This window comes from Sporothrix schenckii (genome assembly GCF_000961545.1).
Source record: "Sporothrix schenckii 1099-18 chromosome Unknown Cont44, whole genome shotgun sequence".
NCBI lineage: Eukaryota > Fungi > Ascomycota > Sordariomycetes > Ophiostomatales > Ophiostomataceae > Sporothrix > Sporothrix schenckii.
In genome coordinates, this window is record NW_015971145.1 from 1,541,332 (window position 1) to 1,563,300 (window position 21,969).

Sequence of the window (21,969 nt, forward strand, 5' to 3'; positions counted from 1 at the left end):
CGGGTGCCAAGCCTAACCGTACTTGCGCCTTCATCCTCTTTCTCCCCAGGCGCCTTTTTTTTTTTTTGTTTTCCTTCCTCGACAAATTCTCCTTGTTGACAATCCCGCCACTGCGCTCTGTCCGACTTGTGAACGCCTGGCCCCCAAGTCTCGAACTGCATCTCGTGTGATTAGTTTGCGCCGAACCCCTCAGATGCGTCACCCTCCCGCCGGCCAGCCTTGCGCACGACCCCCAACACAAACGCCATTGGACGCTTGCCGAGTAAGAGTCACCACTTCCGGGGTCTCTTTGTGCAACTTTCGCACCTCGCGTCCCGCTCTCGTCGGTCTCTACTCTTCTCGGCCGCAACACCCGCTGATCTTACGCCGGCACGCCCCCGTCCCCGTCCTTTCTGTCCGATCTTTTCGCCCCGGCCAGAGCCACGAGCGATGTCAGCCGAGCCGCCAGTGCCCGAGACACGGGTCTTGGCCATTGCCAGCCATGTAAGAGGACCCTTGTCTCGCAAATGGATCGAATGCCGTTTTCCACCGGGCCCGGTTCTAACTGTTGCTTCCTAGGTTGTGTCTGGGTAAGCTCCTGTCCACGTGCAGAAATAACAAAGCCTGGTATTTTTGTTTTCCTTCAGTGCTTTGCTGACAGAACGGTGCCTGCTCTCTGCATGTAGCCATGTGGGCAACAAAATTGCCGTTTTTGCTATGCAGTCTTTAGGGTGTGACGTTGCTGCGTTAAACACCGTCCAGTTCAGTCCGTCTCTCCCCTGTCGTTCACGACAAAAACGCTTCGGCTCCGCGAGTCTCGATTCTCCCCATGACTAACAACGCGGCGCTTCTGCCTTTGGCCGAACAGGCAACCACACAGGATACAAACAATGGAGAGGAACACGCACATCAGCAGAGGAGATATGGGACATCTTCGAGGGACTGAAGCAGTCATATCTGGACAACTTTGATATGATGTTGTCCGGGTACGTGCCAGGGGCCGCAGCGGTCCAGGCAGTGGGCCGCATTGCCGAAGAGCTGCGCAACCGGAAGATGGCCAACCCAGGTGACTTTTTTTGGGTCCTCGACCCAGTCATGGGGGACAACGGCAAGCTGTACGTGGCCGACGACGTTGCACCGGAGTACAAGAAGCTGCTCAGCCATGCCGACCTGATCCTGCCGAACCAATTTGAAGCAGAGTAAGTCGGCCGTGGAAAAGAATATCTGGCTCTAATTTGGTTCTTGTGGGCAAAGCGCTAATGCAGTACAGACTCTTGTCTGGTGTCAAGATCAAGAACATGGAGACGCTCGAACGGGCCATCCAGGTGCTCCACGAGCAGTTCCAGGTACCACACATTGTGATCACATCCGTGTCACTCAGCCACCCGAATCACCCGCCGTCGTCACTCTCCGTCATCGGCTCGTCCCGCACGTCCACGGGCCAGGCACGCACGTTCAAGATTGTGTTCCCCAGCATCGACTGCTACTTTAGCGGCACGGGTGATATGTTTGGCGCACTCATGGTTGTCCGTATGCGCGAAGCCGTTACGAACGCACCCGACGCCGCCACTCTTTTGCAGCGCCGCGCCTGGTTGAGCGATGATAGCGTGGACGCCATTGACCTGCCGCTGGCACGTGCAGCCGAGAAGGTGCTGGCCAGCATGCACGAGGTGCTCACGAAGACGTGCGACGGTCTGGAGGTGCAGATGCAGGCTGCCGAGGCGACTCTTGACCGCCACGGCGTGACAGGCGATGCGGAGCGCGCCAAGGCGCTGCACTTACTCAAGTCGGGGGCGGCGGAGCTGCGGCTGCCGCGCAACGTCAACTCGCTGCGGTCGCCCACCGTATCCTTCCACGCCGTGAAGATGCAAGAGTAGGTGAGCAAGATAGAGTTACAGAGAGTGAGAGCATACATTAAACAGAATACGGAGTCTACCTGGCTACGTCTTGGGTCGCATATTAGACACATTGGGGAGGCATGGGGTTTTTTTATTTTTTTAACTTTCAGCTTTAGACAGCATAATCACTTTCAACAATAAAGGAAGCTGAGTACAAAATCCTCGTGTCGTTTGTATGTATCTCGTTTATCAAAATATATATATATCTCATCAGATACGCAACGGCTACCTGCTAGCCGGCTTCATAATGTTTCTCGTTCACCCAAGGGGAAAACTACGAGCATATCCTTGCCCGGATCGTCATTTCCTACGCTCCGTTTTGAAAAAAGAAAAAGTAAAACTCCGAAGCAAAGCACTCTGGCGCGTTGCATACCCAGTGTATCATCTATTGGCGACAAGGTTGGACAGCATTTTGCTTACGCAGTGCCCTCCGTCGGAGCCGGAACTGGTGCAGCGGTCGGGGCGGCAGCGGCCGGAGCAGTCGCAGTAGGAGCACTAGCACCAAACCCACCTGTGCTGCCAAAGCCGCCAGCACCCCGAACGCTCTCCTCCAGCTGTGCCACCTCGACCACGTCGGGGGTCACAATCCGCTCCAGCACCAGCTGGGCCACGCGGTCGCCCGCGGCTACTGCAAAGTCCGTCTCGTTGTGGTTGAAGAGCAGCACGCGAACGTGGCCCCGGTAGTCGGCGTCAATCACGCCCGCACCTGTGTCGATAAAGTGCTTGGCGGCCAGCCCCGAGCGGGGCGCGATGCGGCCGTAGGTGCCGGCGGGGACCGCCATGGCAATGTCCGTGTCCACAAGGGCCTTGCCGCGGGCGGGGATGACGCAGGCGCGGGCAGCGTATAGGTCGTAGCCAGCAGCAAAGGCGCTGCCACGGGTCGGCAGCTTGGCGTCGGCAGAGAGCTTCTGGATGGCGAGGGCGGGAACAGGAGCCGGAGCCAAAGCGGCGGCGAGCGACTGAGGCTGTTCTGTCTGCTGGGCCATGCTGTCGGTCTTGACGCGCTTTGCGGGTGGGGAGGTAGGCGGGGAGTTGGCAAGGAGGGGAACGACGGGCGATGACGGAGCAGCAGCAGCGACTGGGGCGTCGGTGGTCATTCTTCGTAGGCGAGGTAGGTGGTGGTGCAGGTTGGGGTGGGAGAGAGTTCGTGAGAGATGCTGATGTTGAGGCGAGTGTGGTAAAGATTGGTTTGAGAGTAAAGAGCGTATGCAAACGAATGGAAAGCTAGCAAAGCTATATTTTGAAGTCGGGCGAGGAAGGCGCAGAAACATTGAGAAAGGAAGGTGCAAGAGAGGTTGTTGCAGCTGGTGGGAGAGTGGACGACGCGTCGCGGAGGTCCAGCTGGACGCGTTAAGTGGATTCTGGTGGCATGTGGGGCTGTAAGGAGAGGGAGCCCATTGGCCAATGGCGGAAAGAACGATTGACAGGGACTCGAGGAAGGAAAGGCGAGGAAGTTGTCAATGTTTGAGGATCTATAACTACCTTCACCTCAAGCGAGTCAAGCAGCCCTTACCATGCTACATGAAACGAATGCAAGGAGGTTCCAGCCAGACATCAACATCATCTGGACCGAGGCCCATCTACTCCGTATTTCGTGTACGTTTGCACCCCAAACTCGGGTTAAAGAACTGAAATATGGAACTGCTCCTAGCTCTGATATTTATAAAAGTACGACGTATATAGCCATGTATATGTACGTCAAGACTCGAGCTTACCATGTTGTCGTGGATTTTGTTTACTGAGAGTCCCCAACGGAAGCTTGGCTCTACAGTTGCAAAATGATAAGGCGTGGCAGAATCCGCAGGGGCCAGCGGCCTAGCTACATAGGTTTAGGGCAGTTTTGTTACCCCATACTTTAACGGTCGTTTCCTGTAGTTGGAGCTGGCCGCTGCGTCATACATCATGAGACTCCTTGTGTTGTCCCTTTGCCATTGTGCCACGCCATTATTTACGCTATTAGGTTATCGTCAAACGTCTGAAGCACGCCCTGGCCGCCGTCTATTGATAACATCTAAACAGGGAAAAGTTGTAAAAAGTATGGGCCCACGATCCAGAAGTACGGATAGGCAAGTCACGGTGTCGTGGTGTAGCATTGCTCCTTCAGCAACGGCCGTTAAGACCCGGCCACAGATCGGTCTGTCCATGAAATTCGGTCGAAATCCGGAATGGCTTGTCGAGCTGTTTCCATTTAAAATGACCAACGTCCTCCTCGTCAAAGAAACCATCAAACGAGAGAGGTATAGCGGCCAATGGCCAATTTGCGGGGTAGACGAGATGCAACCTAGACCTGCATACCAGTCCATGAAAACCAGTGCAGATAGTAGTACCAATATATGATGTCTTCATCGAGTGCTACCAGCCTGCCTCAGCGAAGCTCTGTAACATCCTTCACCACGTCGAGAGCACCATTCAATCAGACATGATAAAACGACTTCCTTGTTCGTTCCTCATCGAAAAAGAGGCGAGAGCGAGTGGACATCACCTTAGACCAAAGAAAACGACGGAATGCTCTAGGCCATTGCCTCTCTAGAAGCTACTTCCCTCCCGTTCCCCTCGTCGAGTACACGCGACCACCAGCTGCTTTCAGTGTCGGAGCTTCTGTACGCTCCTTCGCCCTTTGTTGTCCACTGGTCACCCTCCATCAGGAATTTCGAGGCACACCTTTATAGTTATGGCGTAGCTGCTCTGATCCCGACGGGCCTAATTGGTCGGTGAGGTCATATGGTCTGCTGATCAGCACTCCCAGAGATGGTAGAGCATAACAGTATTCACGCAAGGCAGGTTCCTATCTGCTAACGTCCGCTTTTGATGACAATTCAGGCAAAGTCCGACGTTGTTTGCCTTTTGTAAAGCGGTGCCTCGACACATTCCTTTTGCGCTACTGGGCCTCTTTCGCCTTCTGCTGTCCAAGGCCAAGAAAGGCCCTGTTCTGTCGTGGGCAGATGTGACCACTAACAAATAACGAATAAAAGAATAATGGTCCGCCTTTCCCTGTCTTTGTCTGATACATATAGCAGGGCGACCCCTCGTTTTTGACATCTTCCTCCCTTGCTCTCTTTATTCTTTCCCTCTCACTAACCTGTCTTTGCGTTGACAAAAAACCACCAACTCAGTCGAGACACTATATCCTCTACATCATCCTCACTTATCCCACAAAACAATCCAGCTCATTATCCAAATATCATCATGGACTCTCCTGGGGGCAACGCCGCTCGCCAGCAGCGAGCCGATTCGACCGGCTCGACCGGTTCCAGTGGCTCCATGGGCCGTCGTGTACGTCTGACGCACCGTACCAGAAGGACAAGCAAGCCAGCAAGCTAACACAATGTAGAAGTCGTCCAGCCTTTTCTCCTCCCTGGAGCAGCAGAAGCGCTCCAACGATCCCGAGCAGGTAGCTCGCCGGGCCAGCATGCACGACCAAAAGCCGGCGCCGGGCATGATTGGCAAGTGGTGGAGCAGCTATGTTCACGGAACGGGGCAGAAGTAAATAAGTTGGGGGTGGCTGGATGTTTCGCCAATCAAGCAAATATATGTGTGAACAAGATGGTGCGGTATACTATTATGACCTTTTGTTTTATTTATTTATTTATTTTTTTGTAAGTATGAGTTCAATATAGTTTCTGTCTTCATTTGATTCATTTCATTCGTTTACAGTCTAGTCATGATCAACTCCAGAAAGGCCATAACCAAAATAGAAGGCAAAGTCTAAACCCACTGTGTAAACCGAGCATAAGAAAATGAAGTAACAAAGCCTAGCCTCGCATATACTACACAAAAATCGATGCAGAGATCGCGCATGGATTGAGGAAGAAACGAAGAGGAAAGTGATACTCGAATAGAGCATAAGGGTGTTAAGTCATAAATCCCTTGGCATATAGATTAGTGGCACCCAGGATTAAAAACCTACCAAGATTGAATGCCCACGTCCACCAGGCTTCCTGGACTGAATAGTGTATACGCCCGAGGATTGTGACGGGGAGGATACGAGTTTGACGTAAGGGCCACGAGTGATATGCAGAATCACTACGATATCACACGCATGTAAAAACAAATACACACGACAGTACATATACAAGTCGCCGGAGATTAGGAAGTGGCAAGGCTTAGGCGGGAAATGCAATGGACGGAAAAGCAAGGTTGGTCGGTAAGGTGCGAACAGTGCATATGAAAGATGTTGGATTGGCAAAAGTCAAAAGGCAAACAAAACTCCCCTTTTTTCGTGTTCCTCCCGTCGCCCAATACCTGTTGTGTCTCATACCGCAAAACCAAAGAAAGGATGAAGGCAAACAATAAAGACAGTCTCAGTATGATAAAGTGGCGAAAGAGCTTCCGTCACGTTCAGCAAACGCGGCTAAACAAATCACAAGCCAATGAACGAAAACAGGAATGGTAGAAACGGGTTGAATAAGAGGCAACGTGATAAAAATAATAGGCAGGACAGAAACCAGGTGAGATAGACAAAGATGGAACTCGGCCATTCCGTCAGCCCAAAACGCCACCGGAAAGGAGAGGAGCAAAAACAATAGCTGTAGTGTATTGGAAGCGGTGTCGTGAAGAGAGGAGAGGCACATACATGCGGCCATCGTCGGAATCGCCGACGATAATCGCACTGATTTTACGCACGGTGCTTCTCGCTTTCTGTTTACATGGTTAGCACTTGGTCCAAGGTAAAAGGGTGTAGGAAAGTGAAAAATCATCGTACCCAGACGAGAGTACAGCATGTAAAGGGCCATGCGGTTGCACTCCTCGGTACCTGAGATGGTCACGAGACGCTCGTTGCTGTTATCCTGGGGCTCATTGATCTTGATCATACTGCCCGAGATCTGGCGGATCTCGTTGATCTTCTGGCCGCCCTTGCCAATGATCGCACCGACCATGTCGTTAGGAATGAAAATCTGCTGCGTCAAGGGTGCGCCAGGCATGCCACCAGCAGGGCCGGCCGGGCCGCCGCTGTGCATGGGCTGTCCGCCGTGGGGACCGTGCGCCTGGTGGCCGCCGTGGTGCGGTGCAGCGTGGTGCGGCGGTACCTGAGCACCATAACCACCCGCACCACCCTGGGCACCGTACATGGGCACTACCGGGCCGGGGCCGCCGTGGGCCGTGGGAGCACCGTACGGTGCGCCGTACGGTTGGGGAGGCATGTGCGACCGAGCATCCGGCCGGCGACCGCTTGCGTTGTTGTTGGTGTAGTTTTCCGGGCGGCCGTAGTTGCCAGTGGCAGCCTGCGGCATGTACGGGGCAACCTGCATGCCGCCAGGGACCAGGCCAACAGGCCCACCACCACGGGCAGCATAGGCAGAAGCAGCCGGGCCTCCAAAGCGCTCGTTGAGCTGCTCCAACAAAGTGCTGCCCACGTAGTAGGTCGCAATGTGGACAGCGTCCGCAACGCCCATAACAACAAGCGAACGCTCCGACGAAAGCGGCAGGCACGAATCTGAGGCGTTCAGCCGAGCACCAGAGGCTTCCTGGATCTCCTTGATACGGGAACCGCCCTTGCCAATGATGGAACCTATCAGAATGTGCGGGATCAAAAGACGCAGTGGGTACGTCTTTGAGTGAGCATTAGACGGCTCGCCCAGCGGCTCGTTGTTCAGAGTCCGGATGATGAGACCGAAGGCCTGGAGAAGAGTCAGTCAATGTGAATACCATGCGAGAATCCGAAAGACGGGACAAACCTTGGCAACCGCGTCGACGACGCCGCTCACTGTGAGGATGCGCTCAACGGCGCCTTTCTGGTAGTCGCTGACGGTGCACTTCGCATTCGACATCTGGCGAATCTTGGACACGTTTTCACCACCCTTGCCGATAATCGTAGCAGCCTCCGGGCTAGAGATAACGGCACGAATGTGGATCCAAGCAGTCTCGTCATGGGCGTTAGCCGAGCTGCCCTGGGCCGGCGCAGAGTTATTGGTAGTGCTTGAGGCAGACTTGGCTTCAGCGCCGTCAGGGGTGCTGGCTGCATCCTGATCGTCCTTGGTGCTGTCCTTCTTGTCGCCATTGGTCTTGCCACTGCCGTTGGACTCACGGGACGAGATGGGAACCGGGGGAATGGACGGGAGGCCGTTGCTTTCCTTAATTTCGCCCTCGTTACGGACCACCTTGTCCAGCGCAGGGCGCTTGGCGTCGGGCTGATCGCCGGTGCGGGACGGAGAAGACACCTCCTCGAGGGGGCGCTTGGTCGAAGTCGGCGGCGGAGAAGTCGACATTGCGAAAAGGTGTGTCGAGAGTGGTTCGGGTGAATTAAAAGTGCAGAAGCCGTCGTACTTTGCAAAAATCACGTAGCCAAGAAGAGCTTAAACCTTGGCTCTTCTCTCCGGGATGACTTCTCTTGGTCAAGAGAAAACAGTTAAAATGGTCAAACTTTTTTTATTCGTGCCTATCTACACCTCGAAAGGTTTTCAGCAAGGAAAACTGTGCAGGTGTAGTGGCGGATCGGGGCCGGATGGGACACTCTTGGATCTGGCTGGGCAGTAAAGGTGTGCAGGAAGCTGTGCAGGAAGCTGTGCAGGCCGGGCGGTGTTTAAAAAAACGAAGTGAAGCAACAGTCGTGTGCGCGAGAGGCAAGGATGTGCTTGAAGATCTGTTGCTACGTGGGACCGAACGATGGGTGGACGTTGAAAGTTGAACGGTAGGCGGTGCGCGTGGTTGATGAACGGATCGTCTGCAATGAAGTGATCGGAAGGACAAAACTCTCTCGTGGTGCGGGAGAGGTGCAATGAGCAGAGGATAGAGAGTGAGAGTGAGATTGAGAGTGCTCAAGGAAGGCGGCGATAGAGAAGAGGATAGAGATGGACGAGGCGATGGGCTCGTGCGGTGACGGAGGTCGAGAAGTACTTGGAGGAAGAGACGAGGCAAAAAACGGGCAGCGGGAGGTGCTGTAGGGACCTCGTTTTCTCAAACCTGACGGGGATGAAGGGTGAGAGCGCAGCAACCGGTTGGGGCAAACAAACCACCTGCGCGTTTCCGTTTCGACACTTGACTCTGCAAAAGCTGAGAAGATCCTGAGAACAGGAAACCCAGAGAACCTACGATCGAAAGAGGATCGCGGGATGTTCGTTGGGTTCGGGATGGGGGATTTGGGTTTTGCTGTGCGCAGGCGGATGGGCGACCGACAAAAGACCTACTTCTGCGACCGAAGATCGAAGGCGGGATGGCGATGGGGTAGAAGAAGATGGAACGGCTGAAAAAGAAGATGGAACAAAAGGGGATGAAGCTGAGAGATGTTCGAGGAATGGTAATGCTTCAGAGGGCTACTTTGACGTGAAAAGTAGGAGGACAGGCGTCAAAAACCCAAACAAGGGGGCGGAGGAAAATGGGAAAGAACGTAAAACAAGGGCACGGTGCTGATCAAAAAGGGTGGAAGGTACGAAATACCATGCAAGGGATGGCGGTGGGCAAGGGCTGTGTGCGGCTGTCTCGAGATGAGATCTGGACACGGGAGGAAAGAGGCAAAAAGGGAGGGAGAGGAAGGAGCGGGGAAGGGCAAAGGCGTGTGCAGAAGCAACTGCCTGGAAGATTGGGCAGCACACAGCGCACAAACCCTGTGGCGCTCCTGCCTTTTCCCAGCTCCAGAGCTGGTTCTCGACCCTTAATGCATTTTCAGCCAATCAAATAGGCTTGGTCGACCCGCTTCCAAAAAAACAGTGCTATTTGAGCTCATCAGTGTGGTAATTAACACTGTTAGCACTGTGTACTTAGTAAGAGATGTTTGTGCGTTAGCATGTGCCATATATTTTGCACTGAATCCTTAACAGGAAGCGACGTACGAAATATGATTACAGTTAGGGTGACTACCCACGACGCGTTTCAAATTCGCTGCAGCAGGCGCGCCTTCGAAAGCTAGTCAAAGGAGGAGCAATCCAAGCGTCGCGGGCGTCGTTGGAAGGCACAACATTACAGAGTACTCCGTATGTCGTACTAAGGATGATATTGGATATTGCAACAAAGTTGTACTCCATTGTGACGAAAATTCGCGAGACGGCACCAAGGTACGCAAAAGACACGCCAACAAACGCAAGAGATACATCAAACATTACCGTTGCACCATTGATGTGATACGCTTGTTTACGGTACTTCAACTCTGCGTCGCACTGCGTCTCGTCGAGCAGTAAATATTGCCTTCCTTCTTTTGCGTTCACCAGTTGTCTGTGCAACGTGTGCCCGGCCCCTGTTCTTCCCAACCCCGTGTTCTGCCCGTCTCTGACATATCTTGCAGATCGTCAGGTTCGTCCTAGGTAGACACTTCTAGGAAGGAGGGCTAGGCGCTGCTGCATGACTACAGGGCCTCGGCCTCGTGATTTTATTCTCGAACCGTATCACATCCTTCTTTGTCCGTGCACATAACTTGCGAACGAGGCCTGGAGGGATGGAGGAGACGCCACGACCTATCACGCAAGATGATTTGCATGCAACATATGTCGAGCGGTCCATCCGAGAGCTCCAGCGTGCGGTCCAGGAGGAAGAGGGTGTTCTTGCCGAGGTATGTCGAGTTTTTATGTGTTTTTTTGTGCCGCCCACCGTCACCTTTCTAGTCGATGTTGACATGCATTCTAGCTGCGGCGGAGTGTTGCGGGTGCTGCGCCGCTGACATCGGCCACGGCATCGCTCTCGATTATGACTTCGGCATACGATGCGGCTGCACGGTCAGACCCGTTCTTACCGTTTGCAGACTCAGTCTTGCCGGCACTGCTAGCCATGCGCAAGACACATGGAGTCCTGGCCGAGTCACAATCTTACCTCGGCGGCGAGGGAGCAACGTCGTCTCCGGCCCTTGCCGAAGCTCAGAGGCGGCTGGCATTAGACAAGGCGCGACTCGCTGACCAGCGTGCACTACAGAAAGCCCTCGAAGAGCGCATCGTCGCCCTGCGTAGCGGTGTCGAGGCACGGAGCACCATGACGGCAGAGGAGAAGCGGCAGGAGGCGCTGGAAAAACTACGGTCAAAAATCAACGAGTACGACCGCGATACGGCTGCGCTGCTCAAATCGCTCAAGAAATTTATCCAGGAGCGGCTAGGCCCGATGCTCGCCGCCGAAGAGCTGGGCGGACCTGTCGTCGGCAGCATGGTAGACATCCAGACAGACGACCTTGCAGCCGGGTTTAGCTCGCAAGGTAAACTACGGAAACAACCGTCGGGCGATAAGGCCAGTAAGAATGGCAAGGGGCGTCACGAGGACCGGCGACAACGGCGCATTGACGAGATCTGGGGCCCAAGAGGCGGGGCTGGTGGCGGCGGCAGTAGCGACGAGGGTGAGGGTGATGAGGGAGAGGACAGGAGCAACTGGGACGAGGCCACGGCGGCGGCGGCCGAGATGCAGGAGCTCACGGAGGAGCTCCTGAATGCATTAGCAGATGCAGGCGGTGACAGCTCGGCAGCCTATGTGACCATCCTTCGAGAGTCGGCCGCCGCGCGCTTCTTGGTCCGGTCCAAAGTGGCACAATTTCACCCGCGGGATGCCACAAAGCTGCGGCTGATTGATTTCGGTCGCGAGCTGGATGATTGACGAAGTTGTTGCCAGTGTGCGGAACGAGGGAGATAAATGAAAGATACCTGCAACGATGCGTTGCACCTCCTGTCGATCCAAACAACCCCATGTTCGTATGAACCAAACACGATTATCTGCAGGTTCAGGGATGGCCAGTCCATACTCCCCCCTTCTCGAAGGCCATCGGGAGACCCACGATGACAGTTCATGTACAGGGGCTGTTTCATCGCCTAGCTAACGTCGATTCTGCCGACATAGATGCTCCTGAAACTGGTGCACATGTCCGGCGATATCAAAGTCGCAATGTAGATAGGCCAATAGTTCTGGGAAGACAGTGAGGCTCTACATACTCATCCAGGCCGCAGAAAAATCCCTTGCGACACGATGGACTTGATTAACGCTACATTACGAAACGCAGTTACCAATTATGCAATATATAATATAAATTTACAGAAACTTATCACATACTGACTTCAACAAAGCGCGGGCGTAGTAACGGTGCTTTGATATGACATGATGAAGGTCTCTTTATGTTTGGATAGCCTTGTGTGTCTCCTGTTGTTCTAGCTACGGCGAACCATAATTTTTCCTTTATTTAGTTTTGTTGATTTGCCTTTTTTTTTTAAAAAAAAAATCGCCAGGGGCTTATCTCATTGTTTTTGATGTATATATGTGTGTACATATAAATATATATATATATATATATATATATATAAATATTTGTTCATGGTTATTTGTTTTGTCTTTCTTTTTACCCCCCCAAATACCACAAAAAAATGTTGAACGGCATTATATATTTATTCCAAATTATTTTATGATACCGTTGAACTATGAATAGCAGATTATCAAGTAAGGTATGGGTATACCTAACCTACTCCAAAGACAACAAGACACAATGATTTGATACTATTTTGATGCCAGCCAGAGCACGTTTCGAAAAACACCATGTATCACGATACACTTCATACTAAAATCGGTGAGTCGCCATTACCACGAACAAAATCTAGCAGATCGTCTGCACAGGGGCACGGTAAATTCCAAGCTCGGACCATTCTTGAGGCATCCCTTTGGTGTCGAGAACAAAAAGAAATAACGACATGAGATGTAGCTAGTGAGGCACGCACGCCGCCAAATTTTTTTCTTTTTTTTCTTTTTCTTTTTCTTTTCTTTTTTGAAAAAGACGCGAAAGCCATGTCGATATGACCTCGTATGGCATTGGAGTCGGATACTACTATCATTTCTGTTCACTAACGGCCATCTGCTTCATTTCTCGGCCGCCTGGGCATATCTCAGAGTGGTACTCGAGACATAAGGGCGATGTCGACAAAAGGAAATGTACTGATTGTTCTTGATGGGGAGTTTGGCAAGCAACATATATAAGTAGACCACGAAAGCCTCGACTCGACGACAAAATACTCGAATAAATACAAGTCGTGACAGTCGTGACAGTCGGACAATAACCTATTGGTTGTCACCGCTGTGCCAACCATCAGCAACTTCGTGCAGACCGAAATAAATACCCCCGACGACGTGATGTTGGTTGGGGACCTTCGCCATACCTCTCTGGCTCGACGACATAAAGAATCGCCATGGGCCATGGACCTGCCTAGGCCAACCAAACGACAACGTGTATCTGTTCATAACCACGGGTTGCCAAAACAAGACGACTAACACCCAGCTGTACACGATGGCGAGGGCATTGATAATCAAACATGGCGCAAGAAGGGCAAGTGCTGACCGGATATGTGCGCTGCTGCAATACCGAGAAAAAAGCGATATTGCAGAAGAAAATCGGAACCCAAACGCGGCCCAGTAGACTCGAGTTCGCATCAAGATCAGCGATGTTGAAGTGGTGTACTCAGCAACCACGTATACACATTCTCACGACAAAGACAGACAAGCAACCCGACGACACAAACCAACAACCTGCCGAGAAGAAACTCCACCGCGAGAAAACTCTGTTCAGGTCGGCCTGACGATCTAGAGTATTCTCACTCCGCAACCGAAAAACAAGACAAAGAAAAGTATGGACATTGGACCGGTATGCCAGTGCGTTTCCTCGACCAGTCGGCGACCTATGTTTATACCATCGAGACAAGTCTGGACAGAGAACGGAGTACTGGCACTGCTCATAACATTTCCTTGGAGCCGGACCGCCGAGATGCTCGATATTCGCTCTCTCAGCTCCATACTGGAATTTTTTTTCCATATTGCACAACAACGTCGAGATTTGTCAACAGCAGCATCGCGTGAATAACGGTCATCAAAATCGAGAAATATTGTGCGCAACCGTTTCGATGATATGCCGTTCGCTCCTACGGCCCGACTCCCACTGGCTTTCTTTTGTTTGCTCGGCCCCTTTCGCTGCCGTGTTTGCTTTGGTTTTTCGTCTTTGTGTTTATCCATTACACATCGCTCTGGATATGGCCTCTGCCAGCTTGACGATCCCTACTGGCGCCATTCCGCCGCGCTTTGCTGTAATTACACTGTAGTCGAGCATCACCGGAAATCGACTACGCAGTGCCAGACGGCGTGCTTCGTGCCTGGTTTTTGGGCGTGTCAAGGTGTAAGTGACCGTTGGCACGCAATCCCGGTCACATCCCGCCGAATGATCATTACTATGTCTGATCACTATGCGACTGGTCGACGTTTTGAGTTGCGATAGTCGGGCCTAACATAGTGGATTCGCATGCCACACGGTAATGTGGTAAGCTGGTGTTGGAAGAGCGTCGGAAATAGCCGTACGCATCGGGAAACAAGGCTGTCGAGAATGAAGGGAATAGGTGAATCTTGCAGAGAGGTGAGACAAGGACAGGGAGAAAGCAGAGAGATGTCGATATGCCGTAGAGAAAGTCTTGGCATTAGCGTAAAAACTGGAGTGCTGTGATGCAACGCCAGAGCGAAAGCAAGTGCTCGAGTGTTATTGGGAGGACCTGAAAGAGGAAAAAAGGAGACGAGTCACAGGGGTGGTGTTTAGCGCCTTCCGCTACTGCAAGGTACAGCGCAAGGAGAAAGAGAAGAAAAAGAAAAAGAAAAAGAAAAAAAAATGAAATGAGGGAAACAGCGAAAGAGTCAAAGAGGGCAAGAGCGAAGGACAGAGGAACGAAGGATCGCATGGCGAACCACCAACCCCTCCTCGTCCTCGTCAACAATTCTGCAATCTACCTTACCCAACATCTCTCACCATGGCCATACTTTCTCGACGCAGCCGACAGACGCTCCAAATGGCGCTTGGGAAAACCGGAATTGAAACTGCAGAGCGTGGCAATGCTGGCCCCTTTTCAATTTGCACATCACTGTGTGGAAGCGCACACCGTCGTCCGAAATGACGACTTTCCATGTTGCAGGCAAGAATCAAGGAAACCAGAAACAGCATGGGCAACGGAGTCTGCGTCCCATCCGTGCGGTCGGACGGCAGGTCACCAGAGGCACAGCGATGATGTAACCGCGAATGGCCTACCTGGTTGTTCTTCACCATGTCAGGGCTCTTTGCACCCTCCCGGTCAGGGTGAGACATGATGAAATGGCGACGATCCTTATTCAGACTGCATTCCCGGAGAACTGTTGCATGTCGCCTGTCGTCCGCCTGCAACTGACAGTTACTGCTAGTGCCAGTCAAGGACGGTCGCCAAATAATATCCGACGGATAGGCCTGCTGGCCTGTCAACGCCCAAAGAAGCTTTTCCGTCGAAAACATGTAGGTCCAAGTTAGTGCTTTAGCAAGATGTGGAGTGCTGTTGACAAGGCCCCGCGGACCTGGGATCTGACAGGTGTCGTTTCTCCATACCGGAGGATGATGTGCCTCCTGATAGAATTTGTGGGCCTGGCCGTGATCGACGGCGCCGACGCGGATCTCATCCAAGGGCGGGAAAGGGGAGGCACAAAAAAGGAAAAAAGGAGAAACCACAAGAACAGACAACTACAAAAAAAAAAAGTAACAAACAGCATCAAGAAAGGAAAAGCAGAACCAAGTGACTATTGCATCAAGGCACATATCACCAGGAGAAGCGTTCGCAGAAATTCCAAATGCTCACGGCCGGAAAAAAGAAATAAAAAAGGGACATGAAAACAGTGTTAAAGTAAGCATACGAAGTACATGCACAAACAACCCGGCGGCGAAACCACGCAGCGGCGGAGAACACCACCAGCCGCGATGCAGCAGCGATTCAAACGCCAAAGGAGCCCTTACCAAGGCCACAAGTTGGTTGATCTTTGTTGGCCCACGCTGCTCTGTGAATTCCTGAGCCTCGTTGATGCATCCTCTTCCCTTTGTGTGTGTCTGTGTGGTTTTGCTCTCTGCCATCTGCCCCTGCTTGTTTACCTCAATTTCCTTGTTCTTGTTCTCTAACTTTGCCCTCAAGGGATACGATCTCGTCGTTCGCAATACTTCCACCAAGACAAAGAGACCCAGCAAGGTAGCCTGGCACTGACACACATCAAAGGGGGAAATCATTGGTCATCAAGGCCGTCCAGTTCAATGCCCCTCGTCCGTTTCGTGGCATTCTTTGTCTGAACTTGGTCCATTCCACCATCAACCGCCGATCCGTTTTTTTTACATCGCCGCTCCACTGCAGAAGAAAAACATCACGGAGGTAACGAAAGTGACAGCAACTACCGGCATGGTATGAACGGATGGTTGCCCCCGTCTATCAGAATACATCACTCATGTCCACTCTGACTCTAGGATTGTTTTGCTCGCACGTTCGTCGTCCGATGCAAATCTCTTCTTTGTCTCTCATTGTTAGTGCTGTGAGATGTTTATACGCTTTCTCAGATATTCAGCTGGAGAGAGGCGGTCACAACAAAACAGTTATGCATTCCGAATAAGAGCTGTGGTCCATGGGGTGCATGGTGTAAATCTGGATATCAAGCACGTTTTTTGGTCTCCCTCCAGTACGACTTCTCCCAGCTCAAGTGCAATATCCATCCTTGTACCTTGCAAAGGGGGGGGGGAGGGGGGAAGGGGGGCTTGTCAGAACTCCCAAGGTTTACCCTAATACATCACACCATTTTCCACATCCTATGCATAAGTGCCGCCTGGCATGAAGGGCTGTGCAGTTCCGTCAACTTGAGTCCACTTCGAGAACCTGTAGAGCTGCCGCTCTATGCTGAGCTGAAATTACCTGCATGCCCGGAAAATCGAAACAAGGCACCGTTTGCCTGAACGAGGGAATGAGTTTCTCTCTCCATGGAGACCAGAAATTCAGGCTCCTTGACCCTGACTGACTCTTTGAACCTGACAGAGCACGCCGACCCATGTTCCCACTCGCCGGAGTTGGTTCTGTCTAAGAAAGGGGGGGAGTGATGGTTCTCATTCTTTGCACACCTGGTTGCTACGCCGGATGGGATTTGCGGGATCTTGTGGGATATTGGATTGTCGGTCTGTTTGATGATTGTTGCTCATGGATCGTTTCCCGCAGCACGCCTGGCTCTGATCCAGTCCTGTCTCCCGAGTATATAACAATGACTCCCTCGACTGGTTAATCCAGACTCATTTTTCTTTTTCTCTCATCCTCATCAAACATTCACTCGTTCAAACAGCTTCTTCACAGAACTACCACACTCGCTTCACTTCCTTTCTCTACACTTCTTTTATTCTACTTCTTCAAAGTACCACCTATTCACAATGAAGTTCTCTACCATTGCTGGCATTGCCGCTTTCGCCTCTGGCGTCTGCGCTGCTCCCCAGATGAACGCCCGCGCGGTCGCTGTTGCACCCGTCACCAAGCGCGTTGACGTGTCTGGCGTCGTCGGTCAGTTGACGAGCCAGATTGGCGACGTTATTAGCGAGGCTGAGACCCTGACCGGCAAGGTCAAGACCGCCAAGGCGGGTGACGCTAACCTGGTTGGTGACCTGACCGGCGGCCTGGTCAACCTCAACAGCTCCCTCTCGGGCATCGTCAGTCTGCTCAATGAGCTTGGCCTTGGTGCTGCGGCCGCGTCGGCCGAGTCCACCGTCGCCTCGGCTGAGGTCGTTGCCGGTGGTATCTTGGGCGTCGTTCTTGGTGCCGTCAGCACTGTCCTGAACACCGCTGGTGGTCTGCTGGGCGGTCTGACCGGTGCTGCTGGCGCTGTGACTGGTGCCGTTGGTGGTGTCACCGGCGCCGTTGGTGGTGTGACCGGCGGCGCTGGCGGTGTTGTCCCCGCCAACGCTGGCGGCTCTGGCACGACTGCGGTTACCTCTGCTCTGGGTGGCCTGACCAACGCCAGCGCCCTGACCGGTCTGCTCGGTGGCTTGCTCCTCGCTGTCGGTAACCTGCTTAGCAACCTGACCATCACCATCTCCACGGGCACCCTGGGTGACCTGTCCCAGCTTGACAACCTGACTGGTGCCGCTGGCGGTCTGGCTGCTGCTGCCGGCGGTGTGGCCGGTGGTGCGACGGGTGGTCTTGACCCTGTCAGTGAACTGTCCAACACTCTTGAGGGCCTTGTCGTTGCCGCGGTCAGCATTCTCGGCAACATCCTCGGTGGCCTGTAAATGGCTACTTCTTCCGCTAGTCATACTCAATTACGAAGGACGACATACAATCGCCGCGACGTGATGCGGATTTATTGGTGACGGAAGATATGGGTGATGGTGGGCGGCTGCTTATTGGGTTATACCATGGAGTTCCGCGCAGAATTGGGAGGGGGACTAATTTTGGAACTTTTCCATTATTTCTTTAATATTTGCAGCATTTACGTCAGTTTATGCCCTAGCAACTTATACTTTTTTTTCTTCTTTCTTTAGCAGCCTTTTCAATGAATTACCTTGTCTTGCTATTTCATGACCGTTGATTGCATTGTTGTTCGCAGTTTACTTGCTAGTAGGATTGTTTGTATGTATATTTGAAGTTGGTTGCGTTGTTAAATCGTATGTATGCAAGGACATCTGGAGAAAGAAAATAGAATAAGAGGCAAAGGTTTGCTGACTGTTTCAGTCTGTATGATGCAGGCACAGCTGATTATTTGTCTGTGATTTTCGTTTCGACGCTATTTTGTAGAACACTTCCGACTTACCGTGTCGCCTAGATAAGGACTTCCTTCACTGGCACCTGCACCTCGTCTGGTTGACAACCGGCACCCTGCTCCAGTGATGAGCCGCAGTTGCAGTTCTGGTACTGTTCCAAACCGACTCCAGCAAGCACACTCGCATGAACCCAATGAGGCCGAGGTGGTGGCCTGCTGCCGATGACCTTAAGCACCACCGGCCGGGATGAGAGTTCGTTGTTTGGAACGGAGTCATCCTTTGCGCTCGCCAAGCGCCGCATCTTATCCGTGGCTTGCTCGAGACGCGCTTGGATAGAGTTCCACTGGGAATTTTGCCTCGGCAGAGTGGGCGCCTTCTTGACGATACGATTATCGATGGCAGCCCCGGCCTTGTTCATGTTAATAGTCTTAACACGACCCTTCTTGACCTCGACAATCTCCATTTGGGTGACCCGTTTGATCTCGACCATCTCGACCTCGATAGTCTCTCCGAGCTTGACGATTTCCTTGACGAAATTCTCTACCGCATTGGTAACCTCTCCAACTTTCTCGCCACCTACCTCGTCGTCTTCGTCATAGTCCTCTTCGTCGTCACTCTCCTCAAAGACAGACATGTTGGAATAAAGCTCCTTCTCTTTGGTAGTTTCTTCCTCTTTGACTACTTCCTCGTCGATTTCCTCTTCAAAGTCGTCAGGGCGCTCCACAATCTCTCGCTCAAAGTTGTTAAGAATCACATCGGTCCAGATGCCGCGCATGTCCGGAAGTTCGCCTTGCATTGCCTTGCGGATCTCAGCCGGCTTCGCCACGCGCCGCTCCTCTGGTGACAACATCTGATCTTTAAACTCGGAAAGGGTCATTCTCGCGCAATCGAGAGGGTTTTTATGCGGCTCCCAGCTCCCGAGATTGAAGTCAGGCATGGAATTCAGAGAAAAGGTGGGATATTGCAGCGATGCTGATGGTGCCGGAAACGTACCCTCAAGGCAGCACATCGTTGTGAAGGCGATGATCTTCCTCCTATAGGATATGGGGTCCTTCTCGCAGCGAAGAGGAAATAGGTGGGTGCTGTGGCGTGATTGGACGGAACGGATGAGAGCGTCGGCAACGTTGAGGACGTCGCCGGACGTGGCGCTGGGAGTGAATGAAGAATCAGGTGCAGATGAAGACGAGGAAGAAGAGGAAGGGGCAGGAGAGGTGACAGAAGAGGTGACGGAAGAGGCTGTAGAGTGGGAAGATGAGGAAGGAGAAGAGCCGGCCTGCTCCCAAGGAAGGCAGTTCGGGACCTCCTGAAGCGACATGGCGAACAAGGAAGGAGCGATTGTATATACTTACCTGAACTGTAACCTTCTTTTTTCCAGTGATGGATCTCTCGACAATCTTCTTACTTCAACAACACAAAAGTCGACAAGGCGAGACAATTGCGCTTCCGCCAGGGAAGCGCGTTTCCGAAAAAAGACAGAATAAAAAACTAAAGAAAGAAAAATACAGCCCACGGAAGAAAGTCGACGAAACAGAGGCAAGTGCCTGGCTTAGCGGTCGATATGAAAACTGTCGAGAGAAAAGCCAGAACATTCACTGACCACTGCGCTGTCGATTTCTTCTTGGATAGACGCTGGGGAGATGAAGAGAAGCAGAGGATGGTCTGCCTGGCTGCACAGGCCCGGCACCTTTATAAGGCGGCTTCTGATGCATCGCGCACCGGCAATGTTCATGAACACAGCAAAGTGGACAATGGTCCAGACAATGACATATGACAAGTTTACCACGGCGACGTTTATAGGAAATTTCGTGAACGACGACAATGCACTGTGTTGCCGCCATTGTTTCGACGATAAAAGACTCTGTTTCCGTGGAACAGTGCCTTTGTTGACAAACTAGCCCCTTTTGGCTGAGGTCCATTGTATTAGAAGACAAAGACGTGAAGAACCACCGTCTGAGGTAAACAAACCACACGCGGAAATGGGAGAAAGGACACCGAAAGGGAACGAAAAACTCGAAAAATGAATAGAAAGATATGATATCGAACGGTCTTTTTTTAAAAAAAAATATTAATATAAAAGCAACCAGCCACAATGAGGTTGACCTGGATGGAATATCGAACAGCACACAATCGCTGGCCACTGTGAACATCTCACCTGAGATGTTCAGATATTTCACATTGACAAGCCCAGTTCATGTTTATCGCCGTGAACATAATACACTCGAAATTGGCTTGCCAATATATATATATAAAGATCCAAGCGCGCACTTCCTCTTGCGCGGCTTGGAGCTTCAAACACAAACAACTAACCAAGAACTATTCTAGTGACAGCGTTTCTTTCGTCTTGTCTTTATCCCAGAAAATTGTGAAGCAACTTTGATTTCACAATTTCTTGGGACCAACAGTTACATCCGGATTCCTAGACGAGGGGCTCAAGACGCTGCCACCGCAAACAACCATCCAAGGTAAGATCTTATTCATCCTTGTTCTTGTTCCTCAACCATGTGTCAAGGCGTGGTCTACGTTTACTCTTGCCGGCACCGGGATGTTGGCCAGTTTCATCTCTGCCACAAGGCACGTCACCCCACTAACTACTCCGGCTGCTGGCCGTCCATGGTGTACCTTTTCACCGGCGGTGTTCCGAAGCGGCAGTGTGAGAATACCAAGACGGTGCGTCAGTATCACGGTGAGCCATGCTGGACATGCCGCACAAACCTCTCGCGCCCGCCGGCAGCTGTTGCCCCGCCAAGGCCATCTCACTTTTCCCCTCGTTCATATGAACCTGAACCTATGATGCGGATGGAGAAACCGAAGACCGCAACTACTGACACATCTTCTGCCACTTCTTCTTCTATTCGTAGGCAACAGCCAAGGGCTCCCACCCTGCCTCCCCCTGTTGTCATCTCCCGGTCTTCGCCTCTGCTGCCGCCATCACCCCCCCGCACTTCTCGGCCAACCAACGCCAGCGGCCGTGTGCGCATTTCTCCTGCGGCCGCTCGTTCTGGAATGGTTATGACCTCTCCTGCTCCGTTTTCCCGCCCGCCGCGGATTTCTCCTAGCTCATCTTCGAGCCGCAGCCGAAAGTCCGGTGGCGACGCTCTTCTCCCTTTTCCCAACTCCCGTTCTAAGATGTCTCACCGTCGACTGGACCAACAAGCCGCTACGCTTCTTGAGCCTCCGGCCTTAACTTCGCCCCGCCCGGTCAGTTTGACTCGCCCTCATGTTCGTCGGCCGCCGACATCTACTGGGCCTTACAAGACGATTCCCTCTTCTTCGTCGTCGTTGCCCGCTGGTAGAAGTTCCCCCCTGGCTCGCAAGCAACATAAAGCGAACATTGCTACACGCATGGCGGCTGCTTTGAGGACGCCTAAGAGCACGGAGTCGTTTGCTTGTGTGGATTCCCGTCGGATCGAGCGTGACTGGGTTTGAGGTGTAAGTTCCGTGTAACCGTCAAACGTTAGTGTCACATCCTTGTTGCTTGTCGTGTTTCTCCTGTCTTGTTTTACACGGTGAGTCCTGTAAAGCGGCGTAGTGCATAGTTTAGAACTGTATTTGCGTTCAGCCTTGTGCTCCTCTGCACCGTAGTCTCCGCTCTCGACACGCTGGCTTCGTGTTGTTAGGTTTCGTACTTTTATAATTTCCCCTGTTCTCTTCTTTTTCTTT

General features: G+C 52.3%; 8 protein-coding genes across 8 annotated transcripts; 5 read left to right on the forward strand and 3 right to left on the reverse strand.

Annotated features, from left to right (window-relative positions):
* Positions 1 to 429: 429 nt before the first annotated feature.
* SPSK_09207 (pyridoxine kinase) lies at positions 430 to 1,856 on the forward strand (the record flags this gene model as incomplete). Its single annotated transcript, XM_016735784.1, has 5 exons — positions 430 to 483; positions 559 to 569; positions 666 to 745; positions 848 to 1,178; positions 1,250 to 1,856. 5 exons carry the CDS (start codon positions 430 to 432, stop codon positions 1,854 to 1,856), a joined length of 1,083 nt encoding a protein of 360 aa, XP_016587223.1.
* Positions 1,857 to 2,293: 437 nt separating this feature from the next.
* SPSK_09806 (dUTP pyrophosphatase) lies at positions 2,294 to 2,974 on the reverse strand (the record flags this gene model as incomplete). The annotated part of the gene is made up of 1 exon (XM_016736376.1): positions 2,294 to 2,974. One exon carries the CDS (start codon positions 2,972 to 2,974, stop codon positions 2,294 to 2,296), a length of 681 nt encoding a protein of 226 aa, XP_016587224.1.
* Positions 2,975 to 5,063: 2,089 nt separating this feature from the next.
* On the forward strand, positions 5,064 to 5,364 carry SPSK_10114 (uncharacterized protein; the record flags this gene model as incomplete). Its single annotated transcript, XM_016736670.1, has 2 exons — positions 5,064 to 5,150; positions 5,209 to 5,364. The coding sequence occupies 2 exons, from the start codon at positions 5,064 to 5,066 to the stop codon at positions 5,362 to 5,364; spliced, it is 243 nt and encodes an 80-aa protein (XP_016587225.1).
* Positions 5,365 to 6,492: 1,128 nt separating this feature from the next.
* Positions 6,493 to 8,083, reverse strand: SPSK_09091 (poly(rC)-binding protein 2/3/4; the record flags this gene model as incomplete). The annotated part of the gene is made up of 3 exons (XM_016735671.1): positions 6,493 to 6,515; positions 6,580 to 7,495; positions 7,553 to 8,083. 3 exons carry the CDS (start codon positions 8,081 to 8,083, stop codon positions 6,493 to 6,495), a joined length of 1,470 nt encoding a protein of 489 aa, XP_016587226.1.
* Positions 8,084 to 10,242: 2,159 nt separating this feature from the next.
* SPSK_09453 (uncharacterized protein) lies at positions 10,243 to 11,378 on the forward strand (the record flags this gene model as incomplete). The annotated part of the gene is made up of 2 exons (XM_016736025.1): positions 10,243 to 10,356; positions 10,431 to 11,378. 2 exons carry the CDS (start codon positions 10,243 to 10,245, stop codon positions 11,376 to 11,378), a joined length of 1,062 nt encoding a protein of 353 aa, XP_016587227.1.
* A 5,608-nt stretch (positions 11,379 to 16,986) lies between these two features.
* On the forward strand, positions 16,987 to 17,838 carry SPSK_09685 (uncharacterized protein; the record flags this gene model as incomplete). The annotated part of the gene is made up of 1 exon (XM_016736257.1): positions 16,987 to 17,838. One exon carries the CDS (start codon positions 16,987 to 16,989, stop codon positions 17,836 to 17,838), a length of 852 nt encoding a protein of 283 aa, XP_016587228.1.
* Positions 17,839 to 18,367: 529 nt separating this feature from the next.
* Positions 18,368 to 19,624, reverse strand: SPSK_09334 (uncharacterized protein; the record flags this gene model as incomplete). Its single annotated transcript, XM_016735908.1, has 1 exon — positions 18,368 to 19,624. The coding sequence occupies one exon, from the start codon at positions 19,622 to 19,624 to the stop codon at positions 18,368 to 18,370; it is 1,257 nt and encodes a 418-aa protein (XP_016587229.1).
* A 1,184-nt stretch (positions 19,625 to 20,808) lies between these two features.
* SPSK_09628 (uncharacterized protein) lies at positions 20,809 to 21,735 on the forward strand (the record flags this gene model as incomplete). The annotated part of the gene is made up of 1 exon (XM_016736200.1): positions 20,809 to 21,735. The coding sequence occupies one exon, from the start codon at positions 20,809 to 20,811 to the stop codon at positions 21,733 to 21,735; it is 927 nt and encodes a 308-aa protein (XP_016587230.1).
* Between the last annotated feature and the right edge of the window lie 234 nt (positions 21,736 to 21,969).